The sequence below is a fragment of the Haemaphysalis longicornis genome, unplaced genomic scaffold, assembly GCF_048455015.1.
Source record: "Haemaphysalis longicornis isolate Haplotype H1 unplaced genomic scaffold, Haemaphysalis longicornis Haplotype H1 scaffold_4, whole genome shotgun sequence".
NCBI classification, from domain to species: Eukaryota; Metazoa; Arthropoda; class Arachnida; order Ixodida; family Ixodidae; genus Haemaphysalis; species Haemaphysalis longicornis.
In genome coordinates this window covers 176,188,412-176,201,060 of record NW_027526361.1, presented here as the reverse complement: position 1 = coordinate 176,201,060, position 12,649 = coordinate 176,188,412, and the positions used below count along the sequence as shown (strand labels likewise).

The 12,649-nt window shown below is 46.3% G+C and overlaps 1 protein-coding gene across 1 annotated transcript in view; it reads right to left on the bottom strand.

The window, feature by feature from the left end:
• Positions 1-12,649, bottom strand: part of LOC144180113 (phospholipid-transporting ATPase ABCA3-like) — a 188,416-nt gene that overhangs the window by 139,181 nt on the left and 36,586 nt on the right. The window contains exons 6-7 of the mRNA XM_077708509.1: positions 9,885-10,085; positions 5,764-5,942 (exon numbers count right to left, since the gene is read on the bottom strand). Coding sequence (XP_077564635.1) covers positions 5,764-5,942; positions 9,885-10,085 — 380 coding nt within the window. The remainder of the gene's footprint in view (positions 1-5,763; positions 5,943-9,884; positions 10,086-12,649) is intronic.

Here is a 12,649-nt window from a genome sequence, read left to right as displayed (position 1 = left end):
CCGGTAAAAACTACGGTTGCGTAAGGAACTTCAAGTGCAAAAGTACCGAACAGCATAGAAGTCACGTAGGGACGTCACAACACTATAATATATAAAAAGGGAGCCCAGAAGCAGCCAGAAGCAGGCAGAAAAACAGCCAGAAGAAGAAAAAGAACATAAATCAGTCTTGAATGTCATTGTTAAGTAATTGAAGTACATTTCTTGAAGTTAAGTAAATTTCTTTGTCTGTAGTTTCGGTATTTTTAAAGCCACCTGTGAGAATTCAAGTGACGTCGCATGGGTAATCGTTGTGGGTGTAGTGTACAGCTTCGTACTCTAACCATCTTCACACCGGGAATTGGAGCCACATTTCTGGCTTGTTAAATTATTCCGCATTACATTTGATTTATTCACATTTATGTTTAGCCCAACGGCCGTGCTTTCTGATTGTAGTTCCGCAAACATTGTTTGCATGTGTTCTCCAGTCCCACTCGGCAAAAATATATCGTCCCCAAACCTCAAATGTCTGAAGTATTCCCCGTTTATCCTTAATTCTATGTTTTACCAGTCAAGCTTTCTAAGCATCCAGACATGCTGCGAATAGCTTTGGAGAGATATCTCCCTATGGTACTCTCTTTCGAATCGGAAATTTATCGCTTTGTTTGTGGAGGTTTATCCTGCCCGTGCATTTCTTATATGTCTCCTTGAAGTGTTATGTAGGTTCCCTCTATTCTCTGGTCTATTAGTGCTTCTAGAAGGGCTACGGTGAGTAGAGAAGCAAACGCTTTCTCATAGTGTATAAATGCCATGTACAGGGGTTTAGTGTATTCGACGGAGTTTTCGTTTATTGACAACATGAATGGTTGTCATCGTTAAGTACCCTTTCCTGAACCCAGACTGCTCTCTGCGTTGTTGGGAATCACGGCTGTCACCAATGCGGCTAACCCTAACTTTGGCACACGGCTTGCAAATAACAGGGAGTAGGTGGATAAATATAATTATTGAGATCCTTGGGATCCCCCTTCTTGTGAATCAGAATAATGCTGGCGTTTTTCTATGCTGTGGGCACTTTTTGAGTCTTCGCATGCCGAGTATAGTGCAGCAAGCTTTTCCAGTACAATAGCTCCTCCCTACTTCAAACGATCTATGGTTATTCCGTCGTCTCCTGTTGATTTTCCTATTTCCATGCCTTTGAGAGTCTTTCCAACTTCGTTTTCAGTTATTAGTGGGACATCGCAATTTGAATTTGTGCTCTGAGGAGTTTCCCCTGGTCTAACGTCACTGGCATACAGCCTGGTGTAGAATCGTTCGGCTACCTTTGTTTCATCCACGTTGTGCGTAATGTTTCCCTGCTCATCCCTGAGTTCGTACATCCCGTCTTTGTCGACGGCTAGCGGTCTCTTAGTTGCTTTTAGGCTTCCCCTTATTTGCTGGGTTTTCTCGATCATTGCCATGTGATATGCACGAATGTCTTTTGTTTTACTTCTGGTAATAAGTTTCACAGCTCGGATAATTCAATCCGATCCGCCATACTTGACACGTTCATGTCATGTTTTGCAATCAGGTCCTTCGTTTTCTTAGTTTTCCAGTTTGTTCCGTACATGTTGCTTCTACCACAGGTGCTCCTGATTCACTGGCTGTCGATGCTAGTTTGTAACCTAGCCTGTCTACACTGGCCTCGTTCTCCTCTTCCAGAAGCGAGAATTCGTTTTGACGAGTTATTTTAAACTTGGGCGATGTGACTCTGACTGACACCATGCGGGTTTCTTTCTTCTCACGAGATGCTTTATTTCTCTTCTGAGATTCAGCTTTAGCTTGCATCTAACCATCTATGATCGCTGCTACGATTCATACTTTGCACTTCCACGTCTTGCGCGATACCCGGGCTGTCACTTAAAATGAAGCAAATAACGGTTCTGGTTGTACCATCGCGATGTTTCCGTGTCCATTTACTATTCTTTCATTTGTAAAAGGTGTTTGTCAACCTCAGGTAATTTCTCTCTGCAAATCTCACTAGCGGATCTCCTCGACTCTCGTGATTGTCTATACCGAGTTTTCCCACTGACCTTTCTCCCATTTGCGTCTTGCCGCCATTTGCGCTAAAGTCTCCCATCACAATCGTGAACTGCGTTGGGGGCTTTTTAATTGCGGATTCGACGTCCTCGTAGGAGCTGTCTACGGGTTAATGATCATAGCTGGTTGTTGGCGCATAAGCGTGTACTATCTTTAACCTGTACCGCTTTTTTACTTTGATCACAGTAGCTACGACTCTCTTGCTAATGCTGAAAATATCCTCCACGTTTCCAGCTATTTCTCTAGGGATTAAAAAAAACCCACCCCGTATTCTTTCTTCTCTTGGGGTCCTCTGCAGCACAGAATATGCCCACTAGGGGGCTCCATCAAGCCTTCTCCTGTCCCTCCAACTTTGCTTAACCGTATGATATCCCGCTTAATGTCAGAGAGTTCCTCTAGTAGTACAAACAACTAAGCTTCCATCGCTAGGCAGAGTGCGTGCGTTAAACGTTGCAAGGTTCACGTTCCAGTGGCAGCCCGTCCAGACCCACGGACTCTTAGCACCCTCTTCTGTATCGCTGTTCTGACGGCCGCCGTAGACACGTGCTCTACAGCTGCTGGGGACTGAGGGCCGAGAGTTCAGCAGGTTAGCCATAGGAGTGGGCGTCCAACTACTACACCAGGGTGGCCAGATCCTTCTCTGGTGAGGGAGTGCTATGTCCCTGAAATTCTTTCTAGCATGGTTGAAGATTTCTGGTGTAGCCCCTTAGATATCCGTAATGATAGTTACTTCCGGAGCAGGCAGAACTCCATAACTCCACGGGATGGGCATACCGCGCCACATCATCAAGAAAAGACAGCGGAGAAAAAACATTATCAGAGAAAAGACAGCGGAGCTCGCACACGGACAAAGAGAAGACGACACACACGAGTACTGCGTGTGTCCAGTCTGTGTGCGTTCAGCGCTCGTGTTGCGTCCAGTTGTCCTGTGTGCAAGCTTCGCTGTCTTTCCCCTGAATATGCAGTCTATGCTGGACATTGTGCTACCATTTTTTTTCACCTATTTTTAAAACACGTTATCTTGGATGCGAAGTGCATTCTTGTGCTAGGCCGCCAGAAAAAAATCGCAAGCACTTGGGCAAATCCAGCTCAACTGTAAAATAGTGGACACCGTTACAATCGAATACGCACTTGGAATCGTTGCGTACAAATTACGTGAGGCGTTCACAAACAAGTTCACTACACTAGGGCGACTCTTACGGGGTAATTTGGAGCTACAAAGTGCTGACTGCTGCGCTTCCCTTAAGCCAAAAGGTATGTTATCTTCCGTGAAGCGCATGAAGGGTTCGGTTATACTGCGGAGTTCTATACCAAGTATCGGTAATGCGCGCACATGCCAAGACATTTCCGCGTTGCTCCATTGTCTCTGTGTGTGAGGAAGTTGGCTACAGCTCATGTTGTAGGCCTCGATCGGTGCTAACGGCGTGACTGAAAAACTTTACCTTCTCAGCGACAGCTGCTTAATTCTCAGGATTTACAATAAATACGGCGTTTCAACAGAAACGAAACTAGGTTTGCAGGGTGCTCGTCAAATCTCCCGGCGAACACTATCGCTTTGTCCAGACAGACGAGACAGGTGTGCAAATTTAGGACGGTTGCACATTGTCTATTTCTCATTGAACAAATCGGGCCGGAATGAGCATTGGATATCGTCTTTATCAAGTGTGCGTCACAAAGCGCGCACAAACGGACACCAGTTGTCTGCAGCGTGTGTGGAAACTCAGCAGGAATTCCTGCTCGCAGATCTCCTTTGTGCAATTTTTAGGGAGCACACACACACGCACTGCTTCTTTCTGGTCAGCCGCAGAGCTGAGCGTACACTAATATGCTGTTGCGGCCACTCCTAGGGCGTGGTACCCAGTGATGTCCCATAGTGGCGAGAAAAAGTCCCATACATTGATTCAGAAAATGCCTATTTTCAGCATTTTTTCCTCGCAGGGTTCTTAAGAATTCCCTTCCAAACTTCCTTCTTTCTCTTTCGGCAGCTGATGGCTCTTTACGTGGATTCCTGTTCGGTTTGGGCGTTACCCAGCGCCACCTAAGTATATTTTACCCAGCGTTGCGGACGCAGACGCCGTTCAGAGAATGAGTTTCTGCGTGAAGTAAATCTCACTACATGTGCCGTTCAGCAGCGTTTGACTAGGCATATCACATTTGTAACAAACAGCAGGCGCCCTTTGCATGCTAAATATGTAAGATAAAAGTGCACCCTGTTTGCACCCTCTGGGGCAAAACAAGACATTGTTGGGTAATTGAGTAATTTCAGCTCAGCGCCAAAAATGCTACAGCCATCTCTTGTTGGCAGCACGCGGACTAAGGCTCAGCCGAAATACTCATTTGTATACTGTGCAGGAATACATGCGAACACGCTCCAGCTCTTGGGCCGCCGCCGCTTCAAGCTTTGCTAGCTCGTTCTCATGGAGTATTCTTTGCTCTATACTCCCTCCTGTTTTGTGAACTGGATTGGAAGCTGGCTTCGATGCTTGTGGCTTGTGGGAACACGACTGGAGATATTTGAACACGAATCCGGGGAAGTGTGAAGGGATCTTTTTTAAAAGAAAACTAAGTATTAAATGATGCGAGGTTCGGATTATTTTCCCGTTTTACTCCGCGAGTCCTCAAATTCAGTGCATCCATTAGGGATTCCTTTTTTACCCTTTTGGCCAAAGTTACAGCTGAAAATTCCTCGAAAAAAAGAAAATTCCCAGCACGGAACATCACTGGTCGTACGCGGAATTCTTCAGAGCACCCGTGCAGGCTTCGTACACTCACGACACGCACGTCAAGATAAGAAGAGACGTTCACGCGTGATGAAAGGAATTTATGAGGAAGGTGTCAGCATAGCAACGAGCCTCTGTTTTTCAGAGAAAAAAAAAACAACATATGACTTTAATGGAGATAAGAAAATTGATTGATTGATTACGGGGTTTAACGCGGCAAAACTACACAGGTTATGAGGCGCGCTGTAGTGGAGGGCTCCGGGTCAATTTTTACCACCTGGGGATATTTAGCGTGCGCCGAAATCTGGAACACATGGCCGTTTTAAGTGCAGAGCCTTTTAGGGGCTCGCCTTGTCGTAGCTCGTACGCTGGACCCAGGTAGAGCCACACGGTGTTTCGTCGTAAAGCCAACCGGTTTATATAGGCATAAGCGTTCGAAACTCGTGAGCCGCTGGCGCTTGTCCTACATCTGCACGTTGTTTTGCGCCAAGAAAACTGTAGGTACATTTGAGGCAAAATATACGTAATGAAGCGGCAGCGCCCGTGTTCATTTAGTTAGGAACACTCGTGGGGTTGTTTTTTACGATAGAGTGAGTGGCAGTGCAACTCCGCCACGTGCGGGGGAAAAGCAAGCACAAAAAGAATACAACTCCCGCTGTCGCAGTTTCAGGCAGGGAGCGCGCGAGCACTCCGAAGGCGGGAAATTTGACTTACATTGGGTGGTAACATGCAGCGAGCGGACACGGCGCTACAGCCCATTATGGCGAATCACTGCTCTGCACTTCTGACAGCTTTCACGTTGAGTGGAACGGCTTTAATTTTTGCTGTCGCCTCCATCAGAAAAGCGGCCGCCGCAGCCGGAAGCGAACCCGCGTCCTTGTGCTTAGCAGCACAACGCCTTAGCCAGGGATAAGAAAATAGCGTACCAAGAAAGAGTCTCCGTTCTAACTAATGAGAGTTCACCTTGCACACGATATGCGCGCGTACGTACCTGAAGAGGGAAGTACAGGGGCTTGGGCACACCCGTGGCCCAGGGTAGCACCTGCGAAAGGTAGGCAACAAGGACTCCGGCCCCGACGCACGAGGCCACCATGATGCACCACACGTCCAAGATGCATATGCTATCCAGGCCCAGCACGCGTTTCGTCACCAGGTCCCAGCCGGCCGATCCTGCAGACGAGGGCACAACAGTCGTCACGCCTCGCTCAACACCTAGGAAAATGAATTCTTAAGTGCGACGCATTGAAATACACCCTTATGCAAATGTGCATTACTCCGTTCAGTTCTGTAACACAAGAGGTGATGGCATCGATGTTGCTAAGATGGCTGTTACACTTATATGACATGTTTTAACAGAACTGTTTAAACAGCACCAGCTTGGTGTGTCGGCGTCCGCCTAAAAGAATACCCAAAAAAAAATTAAGCGCGCCTGAGCCTGCGTCTCCGGAGGAGTGCCTGGCGTCGTCCAGGTTTGCGCCACTGGAGGAGCTCGCAAAAAAAGTACCAAGCGCACGCGAACTTATGCCTTGTGACGAGAGCCCGGAGTCGTCCAACTCCACCTTCCAGGGCACTCTGCCCAGCGTTCGAGGCGTGATCTTTCGCGTTCTCTTGTCTTCACCAGTTCACGTGCGTTCGCGCCAGAAGTGGGGACCACAGATCAGCTCGTGCTAGCTACACAGGCCGGGTTCGTGAAGGCGGTTGCCGCCGAATCTAGCGCGTGATAACGCGGTCGACTTTGTGAGAGATGTGAAAGCCTCCTGAAAAAACGATCCACGCCTGTCAGTCATGGAGACCTTTCAGCGGGAAGTTGACCCAGAAGGGTCCCCGATGCAGGAAGAGGGCCGCCAGCTGTGCTGTTTCTCCAGGCTTGCAGCACTTTTGGAAGTTGCGCCGTGTTTTTTTATTTGTGAGCGTTCTTTAAATACTTCCAACCCAAATCAATCCGTCCGTGTGTATGCACACAACGCAGGGCACGATGCGTAGCATAGCTATGGAAGGAGTCAAATACTTATCAACTAGACTGCACAACCAGCTTAGCTTTTCGGGCATGTACAGTAAAACAAACTCATTTAATGCATCCGCAGTGCCTCAAGCCATCACGTTGCGCAATGATCTTCCCGACAACTTAGTATCTGACACCAACCCAGTTTCCTTCCGCAATAAATTACTCTTGCACTTCAGTTGGTAACTTAAGGTTTCAGCACTTTCTTCTTGATGTTACATGAAATTTTCGGTGCTCTGCGAAAGTTCTTTTGTAAATCATTCTGCCCTCTGATTTTTTGGCTTCATTCTTGTTCGTAAAACCCTATCTGAACAAACTGTTCAGATTTCCTGTAAGCGCTGTTATGGCGTTTCCCGTCTGTTACGCCACATTCATTCGTCAATGCCAGTTACAGACATTGTATAGTGTTTCTAATGCTATGTGCCGTGAGCAGACGTTCATGTGTTTCGGTTATTACATGTGATGCTCACTTATACATATTTAGTTGCGGTTTCCATGTTATGTTTCGAGCTTACTTTCTGAATCCTTTTTACGCATTTACATGTGGTATTTGCTAAACTTGTACTCATGCCTTTGTTAGCCCCCCCCCCCATACTCAATGCTCTAGCCAAGGGCCTGTAAAGTATCTCTAAATAAATAAATAAAACATTAAAAAGAAATTAGATCAATTCAATTCTTAACTAAAAAGCGCTTATATTGCCTTATAAAAACGTTCTCAGCCAAGCTTTTGTGCGAAGTAGTGAAGCCGATTTTGAAGATGCTCCACCGGCGTATCTGGGGCTGGACAGAAGATAACAGTACAAGACCCTCGGGCTCCCATTATTTGCTAAAACTGCTTGTATTGCCGCTGAAAAATGTCTTCTCGTGATTGTGTTTGCGTTGTACACAGACCCGGCGTATGGCAGTCAAGTACAATGCGCAATTCGATTGATTGATTGATAGATTGATTGATTGAATCACTGATTGACAGACGGACAGAGGGACAGACGGATATAGATTGACTGTTAAGGGCATTCCCTTTGCATTGGGATGATGGCGTATGTCTTCTCAATGACACCTAGTAACAAGAGTCCCAACGGCTTTGTTTTCGCTGTGGTATACACTGATCGAGGTGCTCGAAACTGCAGACGCATTCTTAAATACTGTCAAACCGATGCACGTACGCCGCTGGGAGATCGGTTGGGCCTGATCAGTGCGGCAGCCCAATCCACCACGAAATGTGTAATAAACGTCCCACTTCGCTACGGAATGATCCACATTGAAATCCTTGACTACAACTTCAAGGGTAATGTCACCGATACTAACAAACGGTTCGAGGAGATTCACAGGGAACCTAATGTACGCATGGTATGCTTTGGCTTAGCCTCACGTTCTCTAAGGGTGTCTACCTCTCGCCGATTCCTCCTTGCGCTTTCTAACGGCTCCAATCTATTTCCTACGCGTTGTGCTGCTACCATGCTCTTTCACTACTGTAGTTGAATAATCTGAAAGCCTCATATGCTTCATGGTAAGGTGACCTTGAACGACCCCGGGGTCAACAGGGATGGTACAAACACGGCACAAAAAAACGAGAAGCTGGCAGGACAGTGCTGCTCTAACAATTAATTTATTTTGAAAAAGAAACACGGCTAAAGTACATACATCAGTCACCCACATTGTACTAAATTATAACAACAAATAAAACGAAACACAACCATTGAGATGCCTGCACAAGCGTAATCTATTTCTCGACCTGGCTACACAAGGGTGTCATTTAATATGTGAATTCACGGTCGTGCACCACTACAGACAGAATACTAATGGAGCGGTTGGAAGGTCATCGTATTTGGTATGCCTCGATTATCTTCCTAGTTTTTTTATCTCAGTGTTTTGACAACGCCGTGGTAGGTTAAAAAACCCGCACGTAGCCGTGTTTTTTACAGTGTTTAGCCAAATAACTACGCTCATTCATGAAGGACTTGCATTAACTCGCCCAATTCTAAGTCGTTTTGAAAGTTATAAAAACCCAAGGAAGGCCGAAACGAATTAAAGCATGCCAGCCGTGCATAAGAAAATATAACTTTACCGAGTGATTGGAACGTGATTCATAGTAATGATTATTATGGTGGTATTAAGGTGAATAATGAGTCACTAAGCTGGACTAGGAAAAATTATTAATGATTGAAAAAAATATTAATGATTGCATAGTAATTGACAGCAATGTTCAGTAAGGTGGCGTTAACGTATATTTTGTTGGATTAAGGTCCGATGAGCTAAAATAAGGTGGATTAAGTGGGTTAAGGTAGGTCAGAGCTATTAGGATGGTTAAAAATGGTGACACAGCATGGCTGCTGTGTCAGTGGGTAGACGTGTACTTGAGAAGCACTATTAACAATAGTGCGGCAGGCATTCCAGCTTCAAAGTGCGCAACCAAACATGAGTGGCCTGCAGTTTTTCTATATTAATTCGAAATGAAGTGAGCAAGAATGTGTAGAAAGCCACAACTTCGGCTTATTTCTTCTAGCCATCTGGCAACACTGTATATCCGCCTCGAGCTCGCTGAGTAGGCAGCAACACTATCGAAATAAATTCAGTCGTTGTTTGTTCCTTACAAGGTTGTGGTGTCGCTCTGTCTGGCGTCTTTCAAAGTTTCTTTAGGATATATGCACTGGGGATATGGTGCCCCGTTTTGGGTTGCACCTAAATACAAAGCGTGGGGGAGGAAAGCGTAGCTGGGAGAACAAATGTGATGAGACAATGAATAGTTTTTCGCGTCGCCGTAGCAGATGTCATCACTGCCGAGTTAAGACGAAGCGTAGCTGGGAGAACAAATTTGATGAGACAATGGATACTTTTTCGCGTCACCGTAGCAGATGTCATCACTTCCCAGTTAAGACGCGCGCTACAGAACCCATCGCGCTGTAGAACGTCTCACGTTTGAAAGGCAAGTAAAGCCGCACACCAGGATATGTGTGGAAAGGTAGCTTAGAAAAGCTGCGCTGTGATAGGAATGGCGGATGAGCGCACTAAGTGGCTCCTACGGGGCTCTGAGTTGTGGCGATGTCGGTGCTCTTAGCACTCACGCGTTCCGCACAGGAGTGACGAATCCCCTACTCAGCCACAGAACCGACCTGTGTGGTCCTCCGAGATCATGAGGATCTTGATGACCCAATAGGTGCCGATAGCTGGCGCCATGGAAGACAGGAGCTTGTTACGCCGTGGGGAGAACAGGTACGCCGCGAGGCTGGGCAGGAAGTTCTCGACGATGGCGGTAGGCACGGCGAAGGACAGGATGACCCAGTAGATCAGCGCGAATGTCACCGCTATGCTCCCTGAAAGAGAGATGTTCCGATCAGTTGCGTGTAAAGACTGTAATAAGGACATAGATATCTGAGCGCTCGATGTGGTGCATGTGTCTGTCATGCTGCCATGCTGCATATGCAAACGCGTAGCGCAGTTCAAGCTGTACTAGCCAACACCCTTGGAAGCTAATATGCTCTACCTTCCTCCATTACTTTGTTAAAGCTGTCCATTCGTGTTTTTTGGAAATTATAAGAGAGACACGTAAGGCCTCACACTTTTCAGTATGTCCATGTGCGACCAACCAAGTGCATACAGTAAATTATTTTTGTATTGCGCACTCAACCCGTCGGCTGTATAGCACTTCGCCACGCTGTGAATTTAAGGGATTTCGACCACCTCCGCAAAGAAGGCTCTTGCGATCCACACTCCCGCTTCTCAAACATCGTACAACTGGTTTTCGCAAATAGTCATTATCAGCTCTTTTACAACCATATTCCCAGAAACAGCGTCGTGATATCTGTTCTTTAAACACCGCTTTCAGCAAATTTTATGGTACTGAATGAGACTGGGGATGGAACAGATACGGCTATTTTGGCGCGAAAATGCTATACCAATTGCTTTTAAAGAGACGGACAACAGATTTTTGCCGCGTATACGTTCTCTAGCTCACATGAAAGCCAGCGTTTTATATAGCCCGGTAACCAGAAGCCATTTATAAACAAATTGGCGGAAATAATATAATTTGGCAGCTAACTTCCTGAAATCGAAAGGGTTCCTAGTGTCGAAACTTGACACTACAGTATGTCTCCCGGTCACGTGACCTGCAAATCTTGCAGCTACTGTGACGGCTAAAACGCTTATTTACGCGTTGAAAACCTTTTAGCACAACTATTTGTCTGATTTAAATTGTAACGTATTGTTAAACAATAATTCAAAATTTTTAAGACACGCCGCCCGCCTTCGCTGGGTTGCTCTCAGTGTGGCTAACTCAGCCTCCATGCCCAGAATCAATGGCAGAGCTCAGTAAACAGACCCAGTGAAGGAGCTTTGACGATTCTGCCTGAGTCAGGGGCGTTTGTTCTGCCAATATTTGATTTCAGTTTCCAAATACGCCAACGGCAGCTTAAAAAAAAAAAAAACGTCGCACTTGGGGAGAATCTAACTTCCGACCTCCACAACGTGACGCCAGATTCTACCTATCGTCTATCCCAACAGATGGCGCATCTGTGCAACATAGACGGTTTAATAAAAAAACACATAAACGAATGAGGAAGCCCGCGATTCACACTTTTTTTAGCTGGGAACAAGTTTTTAAATATCGTTTTTCATTTCACATACAGACAAAAGTACGTTGCCGAGATATTGTATGTCATGGTTGCCAGTATTATTTGTGGGAGGAGTGATCTTAGTAGCAGTACAAAAAAAGTAGCCATCTATGTGCTTGCTTCAGTGCAAATGCCGTCGAAAGACGATAGCATTCTGCCTCCCTGGCCCCTTTCAGTCCTTCATAATGAATGCACTTTGTTTGCTCATTTCAATTCCGTTTTTCCGCGTTTCCACAGCTGGCCCGCAATCTTTTGTGACCTATGCTTAACCTTGTTCTGGAAAATTTTGGGGAGACGTCTTCTTTAAAGTATTGACTTTTTGAAGAGAAAGCTTTCGTAGCGGGACCGATGGCACCCTGTCAAAAACTTCATGCATTTCCCCATAGACGACTGAGTTGACCGAAAAGTTCCGATAAGATCTCTGGACACACGTCGCGCGTGGTAAACCGGGTTTCCATTGGGAGAAAAGGGTTACAACCGTTCAAGATAAGACAATACCCGGATCAATCATGAAGAAAGACTACAATATTATGCGTTTATCGTATAAACCACGTATCGGTATACCTTCAGGACGTTCGTGGGTGCGTTTAGTTAGAGCGGGAAAATCGTCGCATGGGTTCATTCTTCCTTTGTGATTTGACTCATGCCCAGGATTTAGGAACACGCCGCGGCGCGAAAACTTCATTGCGCCCTCTTTCGGCGCTTCGCTCGTCCGTGCGTAACTGAATGGCGCAAAAAAACAAACGGCCTCCGTTTGATAACGAAGACAGCTAGGAGAAACGACTCCGGCACATCCGTAGCATGGCTCCAGCGGCACGCTGTGGCAAAATGTTAGGCTTGTAGGACTAACGTACGAGCTTCCGAGGGCGTCTAAACTTTTTCATAGGCAGCAGCAGAAAAAGTTTAGACGCTCTGGGAACCTCATACGTTAGTCCTACAAGCCTAAAATTTTGCCACAGCGTGCCACTGGAGCCATGCTACGGATGTGCCGGAGTCGTTTCTCCTAGCTGTCTTCGTTATCAAACGGAGGCCGTTTGTTTTTTTGCGCCATTCAGTTACGCGCGGACGAGCGAAGCGCCGAAAGAGGGCGCAATGAAGTTTTCGCGCCGCGGCGTGTCCCTAAATCCTGGGCATGGTCTTCGATGTTACCGATCAATTGGACGCCTATTCATCGAAGGTTGGACGAACTTTTGGCGAAAGTTTTGACGCTGGAAAGCTTTCACGCTTCTCTCGCGCTTCTTTAAGAAGAGATGGAAAAATTTTATCTG